Source organism: Mauremys reevesii, linkage group 1 (assembly GCF_016161935.1).
Source record: "Mauremys reevesii isolate NIE-2019 linkage group 1, ASM1616193v1, whole genome shotgun sequence".
Classification (NCBI taxonomy): Eukaryota; Metazoa; Chordata; order Testudines; family Geoemydidae; genus Mauremys; species Mauremys reevesii.
Genome location: NC_052623.1, coordinates 33,134,449 through 33,160,314, shown reverse-complemented (window position 1 = coordinate 33,160,314; position 25,866 = coordinate 33,134,449). Strand labels below are relative to the sequence as shown.

The 25,866-nt window shown below is 39.7% G+C and overlaps 1 protein-coding gene across 5 annotated transcripts in view; it reads left to right on the top strand.

Moving 5' to 3' along the window:
* MRE11 (MRE11 homolog, double strand break repair nuclease) overlaps positions 1–25,866 on the top strand; it is a 62,030-nt gene that overhangs the window by 938 nt on the left and 35,226 nt on the right. For all 5 annotated transcript variants that reach the window (XR_005600451.1, XR_005600450.1, XM_039544765.1 and 2 more), the window contains exons 2-12: positions 106–245; positions 684–816; positions 1,839–1,999; positions 3,237–3,324; positions 4,191–4,332; positions 9,524–9,638; positions 11,238–11,423; positions 12,480–12,651; positions 13,386–13,466; positions 13,981–14,107; positions 19,924–20,027. Coding sequence is in view for 3 of the 5 variants with exons in the window: in XM_039544765.1 (XP_039400699.1) it covers positions 226–245; positions 684–816; positions 1,839–1,999; positions 3,237–3,324; positions 4,191–4,332; positions 9,524–9,638; positions 11,238–11,423; positions 12,480–12,651; positions 13,386–13,466; positions 13,981–14,107; positions 19,924–20,027 (1,329 nt within the window). In the remaining 2 variants the exon portion in view is untranslated. The remainder of the gene's footprint in view (positions 1–105; positions 246–683; positions 817–1,838; positions 2,000–3,236; positions 3,325–4,190; positions 4,333–9,523; positions 9,639–11,237; positions 11,424–12,479; positions 12,652–13,385; positions 13,467–13,980; positions 14,108–19,923; positions 20,028–25,866) is intronic.

Genomic DNA, 25,866 nt, shown 5'->3' with positions numbered 1-25,866 from the left:
TTTTAAAAAAGGAGCAGTACAGCTATCAGTGCAAAACTTGGTAGGTGGCATGAACTCAGTTTATTACGCGCTTAATTGTAATCCATTTGTATTCGTGTCTTTTAGACACTATTCTGTGTATTCGAAGCTAGAACTGAACTTTCTGCCTTGTACTGACCCATCAAGCTCAGTTCAGAACTGCTCAGTGAGGAGTCCTAGCCACCTGGAGCCATTGTGAGCGCAGAGATGAGTCGCATCAACTCAGGGTAAGCTCCTGTTTTTTTCAGGCCCATAACCTCCCTATGCAAACATTGCACATGTTTCTGTTCCATCTGAAAGGACAGTCAACTGGCAAGCTATTCAGTTTTTTAAAAAATGAATTAAATACAGTTTCAAGTACTTGATCTTCCCATTTCTCTCAGCCAATATTTGTGGTTTTATGAATAATTTTTTTTGATCCATTTGCAGGATCTAGCCTATAACCTCTTCCATTTACCATAATTTTAGGTGGTGTTTGAAACAGAAGTAGGTTAAACATTTTGAGACAGACTTGATTTTTAAGTTGATGATGTTCTGTTAACTCAACAAAATACAATGTTTTCTGTGCCAGGCTGTTTGTGCATTTGGTGATTTTTGGAAAAGACTGTTGAAATAGCTGAATTCATAGTACAGTTTTCTATTTTTATTTTTTTAATTCGATTTAGGGATGAAGAAGATACCTTCAAAATCTTGGTTGCCACTGACATTCACCTTGGGTACTTGGAGAAGGATCCTGTGCGTGGAAATGATACATTTGTAACTTTTGATGAAATTTTGAGACATGCTCAACAAAAAGAAGTAAGCAGCCTTTTGGAAAATAAGGTTATGAGACTGGACTTTGGATGCTTTTCAGAAAGTATTAGGAAGGTTGTCTCCAATCCTGTATCTGGATCTTGTGGAGCCCTTTGAAGATTGTGGCCCTTGTTCCGAAGTGATTATAAGAAAGTTGCTCAATCTAAAGAGGGGTTTGAGCAAGAGTAGAAATGTAGCTGATGTTCAGTTCTTAGCAGCTAATATGGTACCTTAAATGTAATAATGGAAGTACTGGACAGTTTTATTTTCAGGGACTCTGGTAGGAGTGAGCCATTTATTTTGGAAATTGAGTACCTGATATTGGAATGAGCTCCATGAAAACAGACCCACATTGGTTTCAGTGGAGGTTGTTTCAGGGGAGCTCATTGCAGGTTTAAATGGAATTTAGGCTCTGGTATCTTTTAAAATGGGAGTTAGGCTTACCTTCTATTCTTAGGAGTGTAATAATTCCCAGATAGATCCAAATGTATATTCGTAATCCTGACGGAGCTGTTTTGTTGAATATCCAGTCATTTAACATGTATTCAGAAATTCAGATTGGTTGGGCATCCTTTTCAAAATAATGCAAAGTGAATTAATAATGATTTCCTAGGGCTAGAGACAATAAATTTCCAGCTTCTCCCCTGTGAAATACTTAAACATTTAAAAAAAAAAAAAAAAACCTGGGTGGAACACCTGTAAAATATTGTTGGCACTTTCCTTGTAATTAATTTTAAGAATTCTGTAGTGCTGCTTTGTCAAGTGTTGTATGCTTTTATTGTTGTGGTTTTGGGTTTTGTAAATTCAGATTCTTTTAATTTTTCTGAATATTGTTAGATAATTTAACTATAAGCATTTTAGGTTTTATTTGTTTTACAATCTATAAATATGATATCAACTTGGATGACCTGGTAAGAAATTCCATACACTTCAACATAAAATCAGTGTTTTACAAGAGCATATAGAGAATTGCTTTTAAGATAATACAGAATACCATTTGACTATAACAAAGCTCTTGATCTCTGCAGGTGGATTTTATTTTATTAGGTGGGGATCTTTTTCATGAAAATAAACCATCCAGAAAAACATTACACAACTGCATTGAATTATTAAGAAAATACTGCATGGGTGATCATCCTGTCCAATTTGAAATTTTGAGTGACCAGTCCGTCAATTTTGGTTTTAGCAAGTAAGTATATTTTACTGTGATGAAATAACTACAGTATGCTGTGCAATTTGCTGCTTAGGTACAGTAAGCTGCCACTGCAGTAAATTTAAGAGTCTGATCCTGTAAGCAGCTTATGGGCAGACCTCTGCAAGTCAGTGGATTTCTGTGAATTTTCAGTAGTCCGCTGTGTGGAGCAGGTTGCAGGATCAATTCCTTGGTCTATTTTCTGAGAAAATATTCTTATGAACTTTGTCACCATCTTTGGATGACTTTTCTAGATATATTGCATATCATATACATTCTGATATACGTAAGCCCAGTATTGGAAATATTTCAGTATGCTCATTTGAATAGTCATTGAATACAATAGCATTGGTTGTATGAACTAAAATTATTTGTAGTATTGGGTCCCCATAATCCTATCTAGGCTTTTGAGCTTTTAGAACTGAAAGATTTTAACATACATTAAACAGCTCAAACTTTTGAAAACAAAATTCAGCTTTGGACAAAGACAAGGAATGAATGTTGAAAAGGAGGGGGTTTTTTTTGTTTTTGTTTTTGTTTTTTTTAATGGAGACTGTATGAAACAATTTTTCAGCCTTAAATATAACAAAGTGTGTACCAGGTGAACACAGTGATGCAGTACAGTGCAAACTCCCATCTGTATCCAAAGTCTTGTTTATCCAAAATTATGTAATGACTTTCCTCCCCCACACTCCTGCCTGCTGTCTGTCTGTCTTAGCTATGTCTATGTTCTCCATCTGAAGAATTTGAGCACCTCACAGTTATTAATGTATTTATCCTCACAACACTCTTGTGAAGTAAAGCAGTGCTATTATCCCCATTTCACAGGTAGGAAACTGGCACAGAGCCTAAATCCTCAAAGGCATTTAGGCTCTGCAATTTCAATGGAAGTTAAGGACCTGAATACCTTTTGAGGATCTGGGCCTAAGTGACATGTCAACATCACCCAGGAAGTCTGTGGTGGAGCAGGAACTTGAACTCAGGTCTCCTAAGTCCTAAACTGGTGCCTTTAACCACTGCCCTTCCTCTTAGTCCCATTTAATTTAGATAAAGTGAGATCTCATTTAATAATCACCTGCTTCAGAGTGTTGCTGAATGTTTCTTTATTAATGTTCATATAAAATGCTTTAATATACAATTGAAGTTTCTGTATAAGTTGTTGTTTTGATAAGAAAAATTGTATCATGTATGTTGTGTATGCTTGTAAGCAAATGTAAACTTTTTTCCTATTCAGATTTCCATGGGTGAACTATCAGGATGGGAATCTCAACATTTCTATTCCAGTTTTTAGTATTCATGGCAATCATGATGATCCCACAGGGGTAATTATTATGATGATGACAAAAATTATACCATTGCACAAATACAAATATTTTTTTTCCCTTTGGGAACAGGTTACTAATATCAGTCACCCCATTTCACTTTTAAATTTCCTTTTTAATGAACTGAGTGCATTTTCCTTTGTTTTGCTCATGTTAGGCTCTACATTCAATTATTAGGAGGGGTGGGAAGAGAGGATATAGGACCATATGATCTGCCTATCTAATACCTTATTTTAGGGATTTCTAGCTAGAGATAGGATAAGGACTTATTGCCCCTCAAAATACAAGAGAAGTTGAAAGGATTTTCAAAAATTAGGTGTAGAAAAGTTCAACATTTTTTTTTTTATGTAAGAAAATGTCTTTAATAACTTGAGTTTTAATGTCAGTCCTTTTCCATGCATTTAGATTATTTGTTAGCTGTATGTTTTAAATTGATTTACAGCTTTAGTTACTACTTCTGGTCTGTATGAAGGAAGCCATCATAATGTTGGTCAAATATTTTTAATTGTTGCTTAAAATATTAAAAAAACCAGCCAAGTTATTAAAGTTTTTAAAAGCGCATAAGGCTCTTGTTTTCAAACTATTGTTCATAAAGGTTTTCGTTATGCATTTGACATGGTGGATCTGTAATATAGGATTATTACTATTATTCACAACCTACAAAAAAATGAGCTATTTAATAACAGCAAAAATGTCACTTAGTAGTTCATACTGAGCAATCAATTTAGCCAAGCCAGGTCTCATTCAGGCTTCCTTTTTACAATACTTAATAAACTATTACTATTTGTCTTGCATTGTTGAACAAACTTAGAAGTTGAATTTAAGTACAAATCCATTATCTTTCTGTTCCTTAATATTTTCAATAGGCAGATGCATTGAGTGCATTGGATATTTTAAGCAGTGCAGGATTCCTGAATCATTTTGGACGCTCATCATCTGTAGAGAAGATAGACATTAGTCCCATTTTACTCCACAAGGGAAGCACAAAAATTGCTCTATATGGATTAGGTAAGCTTCCTTTCTGTTCAGCTAGATATTTCAGAAGCATGTCTAGACCCTTCTTTATATCACAGAGTTCTATTTCCTTCCTTACTGAGGTTTATATCAGGGGTCAGCAACCTTTCAGAAGTGCTGTGCCGAGTCTTCATTTATTCACTCTAATTTAAGGTTTCGCATGCCAGTCATACATTTTAACGTTTTTAGAAGGTCTCTTTCTATAAGTCTATAACATATAACTAAACTATTGTTGTATGTAAAGTAGATAAGATTTTAAAAATGTTTAAGAAGCTTCATTTAAAATTAAATTAAAATGCAGAGTGCCCCCCACCCCCACCCCGCGCGACCGGTGGCCAGGACCCGGGCAGTGTGAGTGCCACTGAAAATCAGCTCATGTGCCGCCTTCAGCACGCGTGCCATAGGTTGCCTACCCCTGGTTTATATTCTAACTTCATATAGAAGTAGTGAGCCAGGTAAAGAATCTTAGAATCAATATTTCTAGGGAAAGGTGTTAGACATTGCTCAAAAGCATGTGTGCACATGCTGTATCTCTTATCCTGAGATGAACTTGCAAAAGTAGTATGAGACCTCCTGACCATGAGGTTCTATTTTTTTGAAATTCTCTCTTAACAGGTTTTATCATTGGCTTGTAGTTTGTTCACAGTACAGCATGTTTACTCACTGAGTGGAGCAGGCATGATCACTTTATCTTACCCTACATTATTTTCACAGGCTGCTTGTAAAGAGGCAAATTTGATTTTAGTTTGTCGTGTTGTATAAAACCCTTAATGGTGCATATTCCATATATACTTTTATGACTTCCTGTGAGACCTGTTGAGGTTTGTATCTGTGTTCTTGATAGCAGCTTTTAGGGATTCCACTATTGTGTCAGGAGTCAGCAAGTTTAATATGGTGGTATGTAGGATATACTTGTTTATTAACTGGAATCTCTTGTTGTTGAATGAAACCCATTCCTCTCCATTTTTACCCCAACAACTCAACATTGTTTAGGATTTTTTAATAGTGCTTGTTGTGCTTGTCTGAAATAGTGTTTTTTGGCACAGACGGCTCTCTTGTCCTGTCCAGCTGCATAAATAGCATCTGTCTCCATCAGTTCCTCACCACTTTTGAGAAACACCTGAAAGTTTTTCTCTTTCAGAGGTGTTTTATGATAGATTTCAGCCTCAATATGTAGGACCCTTTTTCCTTCCTCTCATGTAGTGCTCTCTCTTTATTTCCTGGGTTTTTGTTTAGGTGGTAGCTTTCTTCACGTTTTAAAAATAATTGTATTGCACTGTGATACCATTGTGTAGTATCCATAACATGTTGGTATAAGACTCTCTTTTTTAAAAAAATTTGCACATCCTTCCACTTGTACTTCTTGTTTAATATTATAAGAGTTGATTATTTTTTTCCAAGTTATGATAGTGGAAAATGGAAATTTGATTATTTTGCTGGCAAAATAAGGTCCTAATTATAAGCAGAATTCACTGCGGGTCAGGGTCTTCATGTAGAGAAGTATTTAATAAGTGTGGTGCTGCTTGAAATCTAGTGAAGCTAATGCTTCATATCACACGTATAAAGGTGTTAACAAATATTTTTAACTTTTAAGTAGATGTGTTTGCCAATAGTGTTATTGATTAGCAATAATCTTTTTCTTATGTGCAAGTTAAAAGAAAAAAACAACAGCAACTTTTCTTCCTTGGTGAAGAAGTACTTGAGTTCCTCGTAGAAATGATTATTACTTTTAAGGATTTTATTGAAGTGCCTTACTTGGTTTTTGGGGAGGAGATTTAGATGCAAAAATTTTAATTATTTTGTACCCCCTCCCCAGGCGGGGGGGGGGAATTCTGCACCACTGTGCGATGAAGAACTTAATGTTTTTTTGCGCGGAATTTCCTTTCCCCCACAGAAATAAGCTGCAGTGCTGCTGGCTGCCACTAGGGGCCACTGGACCCAGTGGAGCCCAGCTTTGCACATAGAAGACACGCCCTGGGGGAGTGGGAGGGAGCTAGAGGGTTCCCAGCAGCTGCAGTTCCCAACATGCCCTGAGGGAAGAAGATGGCAGCACACAGTAAACTTCACACAAGCCAGCATCAGGCTGTTTCTCCCTCTGGATCCCTGGGTTTCTGAGGAGTAGGGGGGTGGGTGTCAGGGTGAGGGGGCCCCACAGCTGGGCTCTGATGGGGAGGGGTGTGGGGGTTTGGGCTGGGAGAACCCACACCTGGGCTCTGGGGGGGCGGGTTGTGGGTGTCTGGCCCCCAGCTGGGCTCTGCAGGGGGTGGCGAGGGGCCAGAGAAACAGGAACTGGGTTGTCATAGGGGTTTCTTTCAATTCTGTTACTCTTGGGAGAATTTGTGTGTGTGTCTTTATTGTTACAGACATACTTGCTGACAAGTGTTTTGAAATAAATTACCAAAATAACTGAAACTGGCATGATTACATATTTGTCAAAATACCACTACAGTTTGCAGAATTTTAAAATACTGAGTGCAGAGTTTTTAATTTTTTGCTGAAGAATTCCCCCAGGAGTAAATTCCAAGCAGCCCTCAAGTACTGTACGTTGCTTATTGTTTCCATGATGTAAGGTAGGGGTAGGCAACCTATGGCATCCATGCCAAAGGCGGCACACGAGCTGATTTTCAGTGGCACTCACACTGCCTGGGTCCTGGCTACCCATCCGGGTGGCTCTGCATTTTAATTTAATTTTAGATGAAGTTTCTTAAACATTTTAAAAACCTTACTTACTTTACATACAACAGTAGTTTAGTTCTATATTATAGACTTATAGAAAGAGACCTAAAAACGTTAAAATGTATGACTGGCACGCAAAACCTTAAATTAGAGTGAATAAATGAAGACTCGGCACACCACTTCTGAAAGGTTGACGACCCCTGATGTAAGGCATAATCTTTAAAATAAACACATCAAATGAAAAACATAAAAGCTTTACCAAAATAAATTATTTTAGGGCTTGATTCTGCTAGGTGTTGAGTGCCTCCAGCACCTATTCAGGTCAGCTGGAACTGAGGTTACTCACTCCTGGCTACATTTGGCATTGAGAGCACTGCACCTTTCAGGATCAGACCCATGAAGAAAATAGGTTGGTTTAATAGATGGCCATTGTTTGCAAGTCTGCTTTACTGGTTCCCTGTATGTAGTCTAGTCAATTTTTGTTTAGCCTTTTCACATACAACCAAAAGGGAGAGAGAAGTGTGTGTGTGTGTGTGTATATATATATAAAATAAAAAATAGGGCTGTCACGCAATGAAACAGATTAGTCGTGTGATGAAACAATAATAGAATACCATTTATTTAAATATTTTTCGATGTTTTCTACATTTTCAAATATATTGATTTAAATTACAACACTGTATACAAAGTGTACAGTGCTCACTTTATATTTATTTTTGATTACAAATATTTGCACACTGTAAAAAACAAAAGAAATGGTATTTTTCAATTCACCTGATACAAGTACTGTAGTGCAATCTCTTTATAATGAAAGTTGTACATAATTCTACATTTGTAAGTTCAAAAAATAGCTGCATTCAAAAACAAAACAATGTAAAACTTTAGAACCTACAAGTCCACTCAGTCTTACTTCAGCCAATCACTCAGACAAACAAGTTTGGTTACAGTTTGCAGGAGATAATGCTGCCCATGTCTTGTTTACAATGTCACCTGAAAGTGAGAACAGGCGTTCGCATGGTACTGTTGTAGCTGGCATCGCAAGATATATATGTGCCAGATGCGCTAAAGATTCATATGTCCCTTCATGCTTCAACCACCATTCCAGAGGACATGCGTCCATGTTGATGACAGGCTCTGTTTGATAACAATCCAAAGCCAGAGTGGACCAATGCACGTTCATTTTCATCATCTGAGTCAGCTACCACCAGCAGAAGGTTGATTTTTTTTTCTATTTTGGTGGTTCGGGTTCTGTAGTTTGCACATCAGAGTGTTGCTCTTTTTAGACATGTGGAGAATGCCTACACACCTCGTCCCTCTCAGATTTTGGACGGCACTTGAGATTCTTAAATCTTGGGTCGAGTGCTGTATCTATCCTTAGAAATCTCACATTGGTACCTTCTTTGCGTTTTGTCAAAGCTGCTGTGAAATGTTCAGTTTTAAGAATACTGTGCTGGGTCATCATCCGAGACTGCTATAACATGAAATATGTGGCAGAATGTGGGTAAAATAGAGCAGGGGACATACTGTTCTCCTCCAAGGAATTCAATCACAAATTTAATTAACACATTATTTTTTTAACAAGTGTCATCAGTATGGAAGCATGTCTTCTGGAATGGTGGCTGAAGCATGAAGAGGCATACAAATGTTTAGCATATCTGGCACGTAAATACCTTGCAATGCTGTCTACAAAAGTGCCATGCAAATGCCTGTTCTCACTTTCTGGTGACATTGTAAATAAGAGGGCATCATTATTTCCTGTAAATGTAAGCAAACTTGTTTGTCTTAGCAATTGTCTGAACAATAAGTAAGACTGAGTGGACTTGTAGGCTCTGAAGTTTTACATTGTTTTGTTTTTGAGTGCAGTTATGTAACCAAAAAAAATCTACATTGGTAAATTGCACTTTCATGACAAAAAGATTGCACTACAGTACTATATGAGGTGAATTGAAAAATACTATTTCTTTTGTTTTTACAATGCAAATATTTGTAATAAAAAAATAATATACACTTTGATTTCAGTTACAACGCAGAATACAATATACATGAAAATGTAGAAAAACATCCAAAATATTTAATAAATTTCAATTGGTATTCTATTATTTAACAGTATGATTAATCGTGATCAATTTTTTTTAATCCAGTTACCAGTAATCGCGTGAGTTAACTGTGATTAATCAAAAACCCATATATATATATATATAATATAAAAAATTGTAAAACCTGATAATTGGCAGGGGGACTCAAGGGCAGGTGTAATGCCTGCTGGAATTAATTTCAACTTTTTTTTTAGGGACTAGATTTCAGGTTGATGAGTTTTTCCATTTTAGAGACAGAGTATGTTAAATAATAAAATTACCTTGATCAAATCCGTGCTGGTGCCTCAAGGTTCTTTAACAATCAAAAGATAAGGTGTAGTCTTGCCACACAACTTCACTTTCCATGCTTTTGCTGATAAAATATAATTTATTGTACAGTAACATTGATTAACATTTTGCCATGGACATTCCAGGATCTATACCAGACGAGAGGCTATATCGAATGTTTGTCAATAAGCAGGTAACCATGCTGAGACCAAAGGAAGATGAAGATAATTGGTTTAATTTGTTTGTAATTCATCAGAACAGGTAACAGTATTGACTGATTATGATTTTTGTTTTTCTAAGTAGATGTATGGTTTTGTGCAACAAAAATATTTAAAATGCTATGTAGGAAAATTAGGTTCATGACCTGACACCTGCTACCTTGGGGCTTGTCTACCCTGGCAGTTTACAGCGCTGCCACTTTCTCGCTCAGGGGTATGAAAAAACACCCCACTGAGCGCTGCAAGTTTCAGCGCTGTAAATCACCAGTTTAGACAGTGCACCAGCGCTGGGAGCCGCACACCTCGTGGAGGTGGGTTTTTTAGAATGCTGGGAGAGCTTTCTCCCAGCGCTCTGCTATGACCACACAAGCCATGCAAAAGTATGCCACTGTAGACTAGCCCTAAGACTGTTGGATATTAGTTGCATCAAGAAAGTGGAATATGTCTCATCTTTCTGTATCAACCTCGTCCAGCTGATCTGATTACAGAAAAGACATATGGAAAGAAGGGTGGCGTAAAGGAGTTCACACTTGGCGGAAAGGGTGACCTCTGAATAAGGAGGTTGAAAACAGCACAGCTTCATCAACTGGGTTTCCGGGGAGGGTGCAGTTTGTCACAAAACAACTGTGAATTGTCTACTCTGAACTACTTCTGTGTGTGTGAGGAGAAATGAGAGTCTATAAATTTGCATGTTATAACTAGATTGATTATAGTACAGAACGGCACAAAAGCTATAAGTAAGTTGGGTTTGCAAGTCCCACATTTTCATTTGCACTTTCCAACATTTTAAAAATCTACCATGGCAAGAGTATTGTACATGGTTGTACTGTTTCGCATATGTTATTTTCCCAGAAGTGTTAGCAGGCAAAGAGTGAAAATCACAATATTGTCATCCGTTTTGCTCTGCATCTGTTCAGGAAAGAGTATGTGAAAGTGTCACAGATACTTCCATGAAAAAGTTGGGGAAGCAAAAGTCTGGGAATGTTGTAGAGGGAGCACCATCAGATAGTGCTCATTACTGACCCCATCCAGCTGGCTGAAGGAGCAGCAATAACTGGATAGAAGGGGTCTGTTGTGGGTCCCCATTTTAGAGGAAAAAACAAAAGTAAAGGGGAGTGGGAAGTGAGGATTAAATATTTAGGATTAACACTAAAAAGAGAGAAGTGGAGGAATTTTTTCCTTTAAATAGAGGCTGTAACAAAAAGGCTTGAGAGATGGGAAAGAGGTTCATGTGGAGGAAAAGTGAAGAGCACGCAAGCCAAGTGAAAGGAGAAAGGGATAGGGGGAATAGAACTAAATAAGCTTAATGTTAGAACAGAAATGGCATTTGAGTTTTTTTAGCTACCTTCTTACTTGTGAGGAAAAATAACTATTAAAAATCAAGCGAAATAGTATTTTTCTTAACTCAGCATTTGAATAACTCATATCTGTGCAAGGAATAAAAAGGAGGAATATTTATGTCCATGTGCATGTGAAATATATACATTGCCAAATATTGGAAAAATCCAAACCAAATTTAACTGTAATATTGGTTATTATATAAATTTAGTGCTTTACAACTGTTCTTTCTCCCTACTCTCCGCTCCCCCAAAACAGCCAAAACTGTACTTTGTTCTAATTCTCTTCCTTTTCTTTGAAACAGGAGTAAACATGGAGCCACCAATTACATTCCAGAGCAGTTTTTAGATGACTTTATTGACCTTGTTATTTGGGGTCACGAACATGAATGTAAAATAGCTCCAACCAGAAACGAACAGCAACTTTTCTATGTATCTCAGCCTGGAAGTTCAGTGGTTACTTCTCTGTCACCAGGGGAAGCTATAAAAAAGTACGTGTTTTCTTGAGTTTTGTTCTAATATTTTTCTCGCATGCTGTTTTAAGCAGGACATCTCCTACACCAGGGGTGCGGACCTTGGGGTGGGGCCAGAAATGAGGAGTTCAGGGTGCAGGAGGGGGCTCCGGGCTGGGGCAGGGGGTTGGGGTGTGGGAGAGGGATTGGGGGTTGGGGCATGGGAGGGAGTGGGCCAGGGGTGCAGGCTCCAGGCGGCGCCTACCTGAAGCAGCCCCTGGAAGCAGTGGCATGTCCCTGCTCCGGCTCCTATGCAGAGGTGAGGCCGGGCTGTTCTGTGCGCTGCCCTGTCCGCAGGTGCCTCCCCTGCAGCTCCCATTAGCCACAGTTCCCAGCCAATGGGAGATGCGGGGGTGGTGCTTGGGGAGGAGGCAGCTCATGCAGCCCCCTGGCTGTTCCTAAGTATAGGAGCCGGAAGGGGGATATGCCGCTGCTTCTGGGAGCCTCGTCGCGTGTGTGTGTGTAGCAGCAGCAGCAGCAGCCTCTGACTCCGCGCCCGGGCTGGAGCGTGGGAGCAGGGCAAGCCCCAGACCCCGCTCCCCAGCAGGAGCTCGAGGGCTAGATGTGGCCCGTGGGCCGTAGTTTGCCCACCCCTGTCCTACACAGAAGATACATTTATTGAAATATGAGGGAATGGATTGGGATATAGTGTTGTTCTGTCTGACAGTTTATTACGTAGCGTAATTAGCCAAAGGGTTAAAATCAGTATTTTATGATAACTTAGCCCTGGCTTCTTTAAGCTAAATTCAGCCTTGTAAGTAGATACAACTCTGTTCACTTAGGTGGAGTTAGCCTGGAAAAATGAAGGGGCTCTTGCATCCTGTCTACTTCCACACATGCACATGCTTTCATGTAATGACTAGGTGCAATCTGGCCCTTACAGCTGTAATGTCCTGAGGGCACGACCTGAAGTACTGCTCTGAGCAGATTGTTACTGCTTTACGGATTTTCAGTGAGGTTGATGTAAGAGTGAAGGAGAGTTTTGATCTGAATTCTGATTTATCTGTCTTCATTTCCAAAATTATTTAATTCCAGGCACATTGGTTTGCTGCACATTAAAGGCAAAAAAATGAATATGGAGAAGATTCCCCTTGAAACAGTACGAAGTTTCTACATAGAGGACATTGTTCTTGCTGATCATCCAGACATTTTTAACCCAGACAATCCAAAAGTAACACAAGCAGTACAAGCATTCTGTATAGAAAAGGTAACTGCCTTGTATTTGAACTGTAGGAAGGGAATGTGATCTTGTGGTTAGCATAGGACTGGAAATTGGAACGCCTTCATTTTCTCCCCATGTATGCCGCCAACATGCTGATGCCTGGGGGGAGGATAGCTCAGTGGTTTGAGCATTGGCCTGCTGAACCCAGGGTTGTGAGTTCAATCCTTGAGGGGGCCATCTGGGGCAAAAACCAGTACTTGATCCTGCTAGTGGAGGCAGGGGGCTGGACTCAATGACCTTTCAAGGTCCCTTCCAGTTCTAGGAGGTAGGATATCTCCATTTATTTAATGTCTCTCTCTTCATTACTCTATCAATACTGGCCACCCCCTCCCTTTCTTAGAATCACCCATCAAGTGAAGGATCACAGTTGTGTCTAATACAGAAGTATTCACATATTCTAGAACTTCATAATATTTAATATGACACTGAACTACCTAATGAAAACCTGAGAAGGCTTGTTAGCTACTAGCAGGAAACTTAATTCTAATACCGCAGTCTTTTTGCTGAGATCGAGTCTTTGTGTTTCACACATTTTTGGCCAAATTCTGCCATCTCTTATGCATATGTGCATAAGCTCTTTATTACTTAGACACTTTTTCCCCCCAACACAGTTAGTTTTAGACAATGGCTGGAAAGGTCCAAGTAGCTATAACCAGAGAAAGTAATACATGCTGAAGAGTAACTTGTATATCTACCCCTTCATTGCTTGTGCTGCTCAGGTTGAAACACTGCTGGATAATGCAGAAAGAGAGCGTCTGGGAAATCCACGCCAGCCAGAAAAACCTCTCATAAGATTACGTGTAAGACTTCGTTGCTTTATTCTAAAACTCTTGTTGACTTGATTGCTTTATGCTACAAGTTTTATATTTAATAATTTACCTGCTCATACACAATTTAAATTGTGTTGTTTTGTTTTAAATCCCACCCTCACTGTACATGTACCTGGAGCCTTTGTGGCATGACCAGTACTTTCCAGCAGGCGTTTGTATGGGATTCCCTTCAGTGCATGCCACTGATCCTCCTTTATTGGTTGGTGAGATAGAACGTGTTATCAGATATTAAGGAATGTGATGTTGCTCTTTACAGAGGCATACATGCCACCTTTGCAGCACTCCTAGACGTAAGAGTCAGAGACTGGATTGGTAATTAAGTGTATGGTGTTAACATGAGCATCTGACTGGCTCATTGTTCAGACTTCTATTTAAAAAAATAATAAAAGAGAGCGAGAAAGAAACTGATGCATCTTAGACTATTCGAAGTGCTTGGTTTCCTTGCCTCTATCCCAAATTTCATCTTGTGACATTTTCATTTTAGGTTGATTACAGTGGAGGTTTTGAACCATTCAGTATTCACCGTTTCAGTCAGAAATTCATGGAAAGGACAGCTAACCCAAAGGACATTATACACTTTTTCAGACATCGTGAACAAAAAGAGAAAAATGGTAAAAACAAAATTTGTCAGTTAAAAGTAACATGGAAATTTTATTTAACTTTTAAAACCAATATTTTTAGGGGTTCGCTATCTGTGTAAAATATGTAATTAACAGAGACCGTATTATTATTTTGTTTTACCATAGCACCTAGAACCTTAGTCAAGGACCAAGATCCTAACAATAGAAGTCTGCAAGGACCCCTCCAAATCCATACAATTTTTGCAGGAGTATGTGTTCTTTTTGTTATTGTTTTAAATCTTGGTGTTCAGAGGAGCACCCTCTCTCAACAGTTTATAGAGAGTGACTTTATGGCCTCAGAGTACCTTTCTGAACTGTGTGTTTAATACTGTACATAAAACTGCATCACAGTTGGGTTCTCAATAAGTGAACAAATTAAGAGGTAGAGTAGCAGTTCTTATATGATTTAAAAGCATCCATGGGGCTGTGAAAACTTCGGAGAGTTGGGTTTTTCTGTGATTTCTTTCTTTGAGACATGTCAAAACATTTACCCATTTGACAAGGAGTTTGTCCTGACTTCAGAACATCTGAGCACCATTGGGGGTAGGAAATAGCCTTATTATCCACATACAAACTACCCTTACCCTTACCCTTTATAAGTCAGTGCTCACGTGGAGGATATCAGAGGTTTTTCTCTCTTCCCTTCCTGGCTGCATCCTTTTACTTAGTACATTCATGCTTAGGACATATTCATCTAAAAGTTGTAGGAAAAAATTGCTGAGGTATATTTGACTTCTCTGAAAACCCAGTAGCTAAATCTTTGCCTAAAATCCCAATCTGAAATGGTGCCATGTTTTTCTTTTTGGATTTAGTAAGAATCAGAGTGCTTGATGTGGAATAGTGTGATCTATTTGCCTTGATCCATTACCAGATTATCCTATTCCAGATGCCTTCTATCAGGGTGTTCCTGTCATTAAAATAACAGCCACTTGTCACAATGTAAATCCTACTATGCCCAGAATTTTAATAACTGGTTAATGGTTGTTGACAATTTTGTCCTAATAATGAATCCCTAATAATCACTAATGAAGATGTGGTTTGCATAAGAACATGCTGTGCTGATCTAATGGACTTCTAATGTACATTAGTGCTTTATAAGTAATCTAATTCCATTGACAGGTGTGTATACAGCGGCACTTGAATTAAGTTGAAAACATTATGCTTCACAGTTAGTAAACACACTTAAAAAGCTCTTAACTAATTTTGAATTAGGTTGCTGTTCTTCTGGGTGGGATTGTTTGATTTAATTGAGCACATAATTTATTTAGAAATCCTTACCTTATTAGTCCTTTGAAACTACAAAGTGGCTACTGTAAGTTTGATCACTTTGGACTTTTCACTTGTCTGCTTAATAAGCAGCTCTGCTTTGAAAAGTGAACGTAAAAATGGCATTATGGGGTTCTGTGTTTGTGTCTCAGTGGCTTCTTTGCTTAATGCCTTTTAACACAAGGTTGGTGACTAGTAAAATTAATACAATTCATGACTCAGTACAGAATGAGGCTCTTGACTTTGCATGTATAACAGATCTGATTGGAAGACACTACAGGTTCACTGTTGTCTCTAGGTGGTTATGTGGTTCAGCAGAAGGTGAAGGGATACAGCTGGAGTTTTTACATCTGACCTCAAATGTAGATGAGTGTATTCACATTGTGTGTGAGTGCCAGAATGGGGATAGGATTAGACTAGTGTTGTAGTCTTTTCCAATGGAAAAGACCTGTTTGGGCTTATCAGATTACTCAGCTATACTGGTGCTGAAGTAAGTGAGGTTGGTTTAGTCCATGGTGTCTGTAGATGTTGATTCTTCTAGATCAGCTCAGAATTTTAGATTATAACTTCTGTGGGATGTTGATATAGCTGACTATATTTTTGCACAGAGCTTAGCACAATGAGGTTCTCGACCTGGGGGTAATTTTTGGGCATTACTGCTGTAATAAGATGTTGGTAAGTTCCACTAGTAAAACTGAGCACACTCTCGGGATCTTGTGTTTGGCTTGGAATTGGAAGTTGGACAGATGGATATTACGGATTTGTTGAGTGACCATTGTCCTTCTGGTTTGAAGTTAGTATGAACCTATCCTTCAGGGACCTGTTTTTGAAGATCTTCCCCGAGTCTGATGGAACAAGTGAACTTCCAGGGCAGCTTTGATAGAGAATATTGATTAGCCAGCTGATTTCTCTATCAGTGCTTTGGTGGGACCTGATAATGTTTATTGTTCCACTATTGATCAGGTGGCCCCGAATGACCTCTTGGAGAAGAAAGGCAACACAGGTCACCATAGTTTACAGGTGATGTCTTGTGTAGAATGTTCATATTGCTTTGTGGATGAAATTGCTATCTGGTGAAGGCCATCAGAGAGATACTGGCTCTACTGTTGGTGAAATTTGCCAGTACTGTATTTTTCTATGCAGGAGTTGTGTACCCTCTGCTCAAGAAAACAAGTCTTGACTTTGGGCATGGATGAATGCTAGCCGGCTGCCACTTGATCGGGGTAAGACAGAGATAATATACATGACTTGTGGGAAGTAGTCTAAAGAGTTTGCAAAGAATAATTTGGCACCTTTCACTGAAGGATTGTAACCACCATTTGGAATACGGGTGCATATTTAAATATATTACTAGGTCCTGGACTTCTGGATCCTCGGAGTGATTGTGGCCAAGGTTACTTTTTCCTTCTATGCCTCGCAGGAAACATGTGACCTTTTCTCTTTGATATGGACCTTGCCAATTGTCCTTTCATTGAATCATAGAAATTAGGATTGGAAGAGACCTCAGGAGGTCATCTAGTCCAACCCCCTGGTCAAAGCAGACCAACACCAACTAAATCATCCCAGCCAGGGCTTTGTCAAGCCGGGCCTTAAAAACCTCTAAGGAAGGAGATCCCACCACTTCCCTAGAAAACCCATTCCAGTGCTTCACCACCTTCCTAGTGAATAGTGTTTCCTAATATCCAACCTAGACCTCCCCCACTGCAACTTAAGACCATTACTCCCTGTTCTGTCATCTGCCACCACTGAGAACAGCCGAGCTCCATCCTCTTTGGAACCCCTCTTCAGGTAGTTAAAGGCTGCTATCAAATCCCCCCTCACTCTTCTCTTCTGCAGACTAAATAACCCCAGTTCCCTCAGCCTCGCCTCGTAAGTCATATGCACCCCCCCCAATCATTTTTGTTGCCCTCTGCTGGATTCGCTCCAATTTGTCCACATCCTTTCTACAGTGGGGGGCCCAAAAACTGGACACAATACTCCAGATGTGGCCTCACCGGTGCCGAATAGAGGGGAATAATCACTTTCCTTGATCTGCTGACAATGCTCCTACTAATGCAGGAGCGTTAGCCTTCTTGGCAACAAGACTCATTTCCAGCTTCTCATCCACTGTGATCCCGAGGTCCTTTTCTGCAGAACTGTCACTTAGCCAGTCAGTCCTCAGCCTGTAGCGGTGCATGAGATTCTTCCATCCTCATTGCAGGACTCTGCACTTGTCCTTGTTGAACCACATCAGATTTCTTTTGGCCCAATCCTCAAATTTGTCTAGGTCGCTCTGGACCCTATCTCAGCCTCAAGGGCACTCTGCTTAATACCGGCAGCCAACTAGACATTGAGTCGTTGATCACTACCCGTTGAGCCCAACAATCTAGCCAGCTTTCTATCTACCTTATAATCCATTCATCCAATCCATACTTTTTTAACTTGCTTGGAAGAATACTGTGGGAGACTGTATCAAAAGCTTTGCTAAAGTCAAGGTATATCACGTCCACTGCCTTCCCCATATACACGGAGCCAGTTATCTCATCATAGAAGGCAATCAGGTTGGTCAGGTATGACTTGCCCTTCGTGAATCCATGTTGACTATTCATGATCACCTTCCTCTCTGCCAAGTGCCTCAAAATGGTTTCCTTGAGGGCTTGCTCCATGATTTTTCCAGGGACTGAGGTGAGGTGAGGTCTGTAGTTCCCTGGGTTCTCCTTCTTCCCTTTTTTAAATATGGGCACTATATTGGTGTTTTTCCAATTGTCCAGGACCTCCCCTGATCGCCATGAGGTTTCAAAGATAATGGCCATTGGCTCTGCAATCACATCAGCCAATTTCCTCAGCACCTTTGGATGCATTAGATCTGGACCCATGGACTTGTGCATGTTCAGCTTTTCTAAATAGTCCTTAACCCAGGGGTGGGCAAACTTTTTGGGCCGAGGGCCACATCTGGGTATGGAAATTTTATGGTGGGCCACGAATGCTCATGGTTCCCGGCCAATGGGAGCTGTGGGGGTGGCGCTTGAGGTAGGAGCAGTGTGCAGAGCCCTCTGGCTGCTGCTGTGCATAAGAGCTGGAGGAAGGACATGCCGCTGCTTCTGGGAGCCGTGCAGAGCCCCAGCACATGCGGAGCAGGGCAAGCCCCGGACCCTGCTCCCCGTCAGGAACTAGAGGGCCAGATTAAAACATCTGAAGGGCCGGCTGCAGCCCCCAGGCTGTAGTTTGCCCACCCCTACCTTAACCTGTTCTTTCACCACTGAGGGCTGCTCACCTCCTCCCCATACTGTGCTGCCCAGTGCAGCAGTGTGGGAGCTGTCCTCGTTCGTGAAGACCAAGGCAAAAAAAGCATTGAGTACTTCAGCTTTTTCCACATCATCACTAGGTTGCCTCCCCATTCATTAAGGGACACACACATTTCCTGATCTTTTTTCTTATTTCTAACATACTGTAGAAACTCTTCTTGTTACCCTTCACATCCCTTGCTAGCTGCAACTCCTGTTGTTTTTTGGCTTTCCTGATTACACCCATCCATGCATGAGCAATATTTTTATACTCCTCCCTAGTCATCTGTCCAAGTTTCCACTTCTTGTAAATTTCCTTTGTGTTTAAGCTCAATGAAAATTTCACTGTTATGCCAAGCTGGTCACCTGCCATATTTGCTATTCTTTCTGCACATCAGGATGGTTTATTCCTGTGCCCTCAATAAGTCTTCTTTAAAATACAGCTAGCGTTCCTTGATTCCTTTCTCCCTCATATTAGCCTCCCAGGGGATCCTGCCCATCAGATCCCCAATGGAGTCAAAGTCTGCTTTTCTGAAGTCCAGGGTCCATATTTCTTTCATATTTTCATCGGATTACTGTAATGTGTTCTAACCTTCAGAAACTCAAGCTAATGAAGAATGTGGTGACCCATTTATTATGCAGAGCTTCACATTGGGAGCATGTTACACCAGTGCTCTGGTGTCTGACTGGCTGTCAATAAGTTTCTAAGTGCAGTACAAAGCATTGTTTTTAACCTGTAGGGCCTTAAATGCAAGCTTAGGACCTGCCTGCTTGAGACACCATCTCTCTCTCTCCATGTCCTCCTGCTGCATTTGAAATTGACAAAGACGTTTGAGCGTTAGCTCCTTCAGTGTAAGAGAGGGTGCTGCTGACATGGCGTTCTCCATGAGGGGCCTTTGATTTTGAAATTTGCTCTCCTTTTGATCTGTCAGAGCCCAGTTTTTGTTGCTCAGTCCTTGTCTCCTTTCAGGCATTTAGAAGGGTTGGAGGGATTTTATTATTCTGCCTTCTACAGATGGAATTCTATTTGGGCATATTTGTATATTCATTATTGGAGTAGAATGAGCAGTCAGGGTATTTATTGTGGAAAATTTAAGTTATAGAAGAACTCCTAGACTGGTGGCCAGTGCTGTTGCAAGAGTCTTATTTTCAACAATTTGCAATTTTTATTACCTTTTGTATTATAATAAATCAGGGTTATGTTAGTAGCTTTTAACACCTAAATTGATGTGTGAAGACAACTCTATTAAAATAAGAACCTATTTATCTCTTTTCTAGAAGATGATATTAATTTTGGAAAGCTCATTAGAAGACCTGCTTCGGAGGGGACAACCCTGAGAGTGGAAGACCTTGTGAAGGAATATTTCCAGACTGCAGAGAAGGTAACTTTATTGTTGTGTTTTTAAGTCCTTGGTGTATTTATGAAATCACATGTTTGATTGCTATGGTGGTAGTTTTTTTCCTATGGAGGTTTGACAAATCTCTGTCCTTGGTGCCCCTTCTTGTGTCTCTCTACATCTCATCTTTGGGTAATCTCATCTGCAAACACAAATTCAGTTTCCTTCTCTGTACCGACAACCCTCTTGTCTCTTTCTGTCCAAACTGAAATGTGTGCTCTTCCTCCTCCTCCTCCTCCTCCTCCTCATGGATGTCTGGCTATCAGCTCAAGCTCAGTGTGGCTTAAACTGAGCTCCTAAGCACTGTGGACAGTGCCAGCGTCCTGCATGTCACTCAAGGCCATAACCTGGGTGTCCTGTTTGACTTGGCTCTCACCCTCTATGTGCTCACATACAGGCTTAGCATCTCTGCAGATATAAGCTTTCTAATCCATCCACGCAGCTAAAATTCTTGTCCAGGCTGTCATCATCAATATCTGTCTCTTTGGTCATGACAAATGCAGTCTCCCTCATTCAGAATGATGCTATTGAGGTCATTTCCCAAGCCCGTTGCTTTGACCATGTCGTCCTCTTTTTGCATCCCTCCATTGTCCCCTCCCCCCCTTCTCTGTTGCATCAAGCATAAACTGCTTGTTTTAATTTTCAAGGCCCTTCATGGTCTATCCTCATCCTGCCTATCATCTCTTATTGGCTATTGAGATGTTAATTCTGTCGCTTCAGATCAGCCCGTGACGCCAACCTCCATCTCCCACTTCGTGCTTTTTCTCATGCTGCCTCTCACGCTTTGGAGGAGCTCTCAATAAACATCCACAAAACTAACAACTTCTCCTCCTTCAGAAACCTCATCAAAATTCTCCTTTCCCAGAATGCCAACAAAAAACTTGACTGACCAGTGCTGTGACCCTGTGCTGAGCCTATCATGCTGACCAGTATTGGCTCATTGTTTCTTTATATTCTGTCTATATCCATTTCTTGTCTTGTACTTAGATTGTAAGCTCTTTAGGGCAGGGACTGTATTTTTTTGTTAGTTGGTTTGTAGGTTGCTAATATATTCTTTTTTTTCTCTCTCTCCCCCCCCCCCCCCCCGTCTGTCTGTCTGTCTCTATCTCTGTCACCTAAGCCACCTGAAATGAGTATAAATAGTAGGACTGTCACATGGTTTAACAAAATTAATTACGTGATTAAACAATAATAGAATACCATTTATTTAAATATTTTTGGATGTTTTCTACATTTTAAAATATATTGATTTAAATTACAACACAGAATACAAAGTCTGCAGTGCTCACTTTATATTTAGTTTTGTTTACAAGTATTTGCACTGTTAAAAAAAAAAAAAAGAAATAATATTTTTCAGTTAACCTAATACAAGTACTGCAGTGAAATCTCTTTATCATGAAAGTTGCACTTACAAATGTAGAATTGTGTAAAAAAAAAAAACAAACAAACAAACCCCAAACCTGCATTCAAAAATAAAACTGTGTAAAATTTTAGAGCCTACAAGTCCACTCAGTCCTACTTCTTGTTCAGCCAGTCGCTCAGACAAACAAGTTTGTTTATATTTGCAGGAGATAATGCTGCCTGCTTCTTGTTTACACTGTCACCTGAAAGTGAGAATAGGCATTCGCATGGCATGGTTGTAGCCATCGTTGCAAGATATTTACATACCACATGTGCTGAAGATTCATATGTCCCTTCATGCTTCAACCACCATTCCAGGGGACATGCGTCCATGCTGATGACAGGTTCTGCTCGATAACAATCCAAAGCAGTGCAGATCGACGCTTGTTCATTTTCTTTATCTGAGTCAGATGCCACAAGCAGATGGTTGATTTTTTTTTGATTTTTTTTTTTTGTTGGTTCTGTAGTTTCCGCATCAGAGTGTTGCTCTTTTAAGACTTCTAAAAGCATGCTCCACACCTCGTCCCTCTCAGATTTTGGATGGCACTTCAGATTCTTAAACCTTGGGGTGAGTGCTGTAGCTATCTTTAGAAATCTCACATTGGTACCTTCTTTGCATTCTGTGAAATCTGTAGTGAAAGTGTTCATAAAATGAACAACATGTGTTGGGTCACCATCCGAGACTGCTATAACATGAAATATATGACAGAATGTGGGTAAAACAGAGCAGGGGACATACAGTTCTCCCCCAAGGAGTTCAGTCACAAATTTAATTAACACTTTTTTTTTTTTTTTTAACAAGCGTCATCAGCATGGAAGCATGTCCTCTGGAATGGTGGCCAAAGGGGCATGTGAATGTTTAGCATATCTGGCACATAAATACCTTGCAATACCATCTACAAAAGTGCCATGCAAATGTTCTCACTTTCTGGTGACATTGTAAATAAGAAGAGGGCAGCATTATCTCCTGTAAATGTAAACAAACTTGTTTGACTTAGCAATTGTCTGAACAAGAAGTAGGACTGAGTGGACTTGTAGGCTCTGAAGTTGTATATTTTGTTTTTGAGTGCAGTTATGTAACAAAAAGAATCGATATTTGTAAGTTGCACTTTCGTGACAGAGATTGCACTATGGTACTTGTATGAGGTGAATTGAAAAAATTCTATTATCTTTTTTACAGTGCAAATATTTGTAATAAAAAATAATATACCCTTTGATTTCAGTTACAACACAGAATACAATATATATGAATATGTAGAAAAAAATCCAAAATATTTAATAAATTTAAATTGGTATTCTGTTTAACAGTGTGATTAAAACCATGATTAATTTTTTAAATTGCAATTAATTTTTTTGAGTTAATCGCATGTTAACTGCGATTAATCGACAGCCCTAATAATATCCATTTCGTATTGAACATTTTTTTAACTAAGTAAATGTTGATAATGTACTTTAAATTAAGCACAATCAAGTTAATCACCAGATTTTGAGGAAATATAATGTGGTTAATAAAGCAGCTTTTATTCCCCCTCACTCAAGTCTAAACTATAAGTTGCATTAGGTCATAAACTCTTACTAAGATGCTAATGCTTTACATTTTCTTTTTCTAGATGACATTCATGCGTATAAAACTTAGGAAAATAGTTCCACTGACGTGAATAAGAGTAAGAGTTGGTAGGATTAGACCCATATGTCCTGATTCTATGAAATGCTGAGGAGTTTGAAGGACTTGGGTCTTTAGAGACTCCCAGTGGTGTTAATTTAAGTAGCCAAAGGGTGCTCTCACAGAACTTTGAGATGAAAGGGAAAGAAAAAAGATTCAGTGTTCTGCATTTATCACAGTGTTGGAAGTTTTTAATGTCCTGTTATAACAGCTTGCTATTGCATTCGTTTTCTTTAATTATAGTAATAGCTTTTCCATTTTGTGACAGAATTCCTGTTAATACATTTATATAAGAATTTACTGACTGTCAAAAATAATACTTCCTTAAAAAAAGACCGCTCTAAGTGTAATGCTGATGCATTTGCTTCATGGGGAATAAAGCGAACAGTTAATTTTAATAGCTATGTAGGATTTTTTTTCAAGTGTATTTAATTTAACTGTTTCTCAGTAGAAAAGACTCCGCTGCTTCTGACAGAATTCTTTTTATAAAATAGCACCTTAAGGGACAGCTGGAAGATTTGAAAATTAAATTATGCCTACATAATGTTCCTGAGTAAGAGTGTTAGTGCTGCATTATCACAGACTAAAGAGAGCATGCTACTCAAATGTCAGTATCCTTGCTTAGTTGAATAACAGCTTCCGGTTAATGGAAACATATTGCCAGGAACCAATCTGTCCTATTAATATTAATGGGATTTGGATATTAACCATAGGTATGCCACTTAGCAACGTTTTTAGAGAAGAGATCCATCCTATAATGAACTTCCAGGCTTTGAGCATGTGCAGCTAAGCACTTCTGCTGTGTGCCATGGCTTCCAGAGGCATGGACCTATCTCTCATTAATAAAGTTTGTGTGCTGGAGGCCCTATACAAGCACTGTGCTAAGCAAGTAAGAGTGGCTGAAAGGTTTGATGTCTCCAAAGTCCATTGATTCTTGCATTCAGAACAGCCATAACATTTTACAGGGGAACAACACATCCCGAGGCTGCAAGTGTCAATGCGATGGAAAGGAGGCAGAGGTTGGTGAAGCCCTGGTTTCAGCATAAGCTTGGACAAGATGCTCGGCGCTCCAGGCTGATGCTGAAACAGAAAGTGAGTCAACTGGCGGCAGAGAAGGAGTTCAACCCTTCAGATAGCTCAGTTGGTGGAAAGCCCAGCACGACATGGTTTAGTGTAAGGAGCATGGTGGGAAACACGATGATTACCTTCTGGCAGCTACTGAATGGTGGACAAACACCTTACCCAGCATTCTCGAGCAGTTTCAGACACATGGCATCTTGAATGTTGACGAGTCTGGTCTCTTTTACCAGGGCATTCCTGACAGAGGCCTTGGCCTTCTGAAAGAAGGGTTTGCAGGAGGGGAAATAAGCTGTAGATCATATCATATTGCTGTGTTATACAAACATGGATGGGACAGAGAAACGGCCTCTAATGGTGGTCAGAAAAAGCAAGTGCCCCTATGGTTTCTCTAAGGACCGCTCAGAGCTGCCTGTGATCTACAGGAACTCAGCCAATGCATGGATGGATGACAAGTTTGCTCTTTGAAGAGTGGTTTAAGAACTGGAACAGGGAGCTGTGGCTACAAGATAGACACACGTACCTCTTGATTGACATTGCCCAGCTCATTCAGCTAACGTAGAGCTATTGCACTTTGTGTTAAAATTCTTGCTCCAGTGCAGCCTCAGTCATACAGCCAATGGATTGTGCACATCATTGCTTCTCTAATGTTGACCTAAACATACAAGTGGTGGATGTTGTCAAACTGATGAATGAATGCACTTCATCTTGCTAAGGAGTCCTGGGCTGCTGCTCTCCCATAGACTGTTCTAAAGTGCTTCAGAAAGGGAGTTTGCAGTAACACAAAATGATGGCTTGTGTATATCGATGTGCTGGTCAGTGTTTCTCTTCCTGAAAATTCTAACAGCAGAGGAGTTTGAGGCCATTGTTGAGTATGACAGTTGTTTAGAGATGGAAGGTGAGCTTTCTGGTGCTGAACTTCTGGAAGCTGTAGTGGTTGTAAAATGTCAACAGACCGATAAGGCACAAGAGACTAGTGAGTTATATGATGAATCTGAAGAGCCTTCCCTCACAGAGCAGCTAGATGCAGTGAATGTTTTTCACAGGCTATGCCAGAGTTGTGGCCTTGAGAACAGTTATGAGGCTGCGTGCAACATGGAGAAGGATTTATGGGTGGAGATGGTAAACTAGGATGGGACAACTTTTGTTCTTAAAACCTTTTTTGGTAAAAATCTTGTGCTACTTTAATTTGTGACACAGAGCACTCACTGTAGGAACAGTACTGTTCAGCATACAGAGACATTATCATAATGGTCCCTTCTGACCTTTAAAGTCTGTGATTCTTTGATTCTATAAGTGTTTCATACGTTTTCATTTTAAAAAAATGCTTTTTCTTTATAATTGTGACTCTTAGCAAGTGGAGATTTCGTAAGTTTTCTGTGTGTGGTTTTGGTACACTATGCAGTGTTCTCCTTTACTGAGTATCAATGTTTGGCTTTCTCTTTTTAGTACTGAAAGTTAATAAATGGTTTCACAATTACTGGTCTGTACAATGTATTACTGTTCTTTGCTTGTTTTTCTGTGTATACCCCCTGAAAACAGTGCCTTCCGCATATTGGCAACTTCTGGATAATAGCAACTTTTTTCGGGGAGCCAAGAGGTTGCTGTGAAGTGAAATCTACTGTGCCTATAATATACAAAATAAATCAGTTTCTTTCTGATTTCCCAGCACCTAGTCTAATG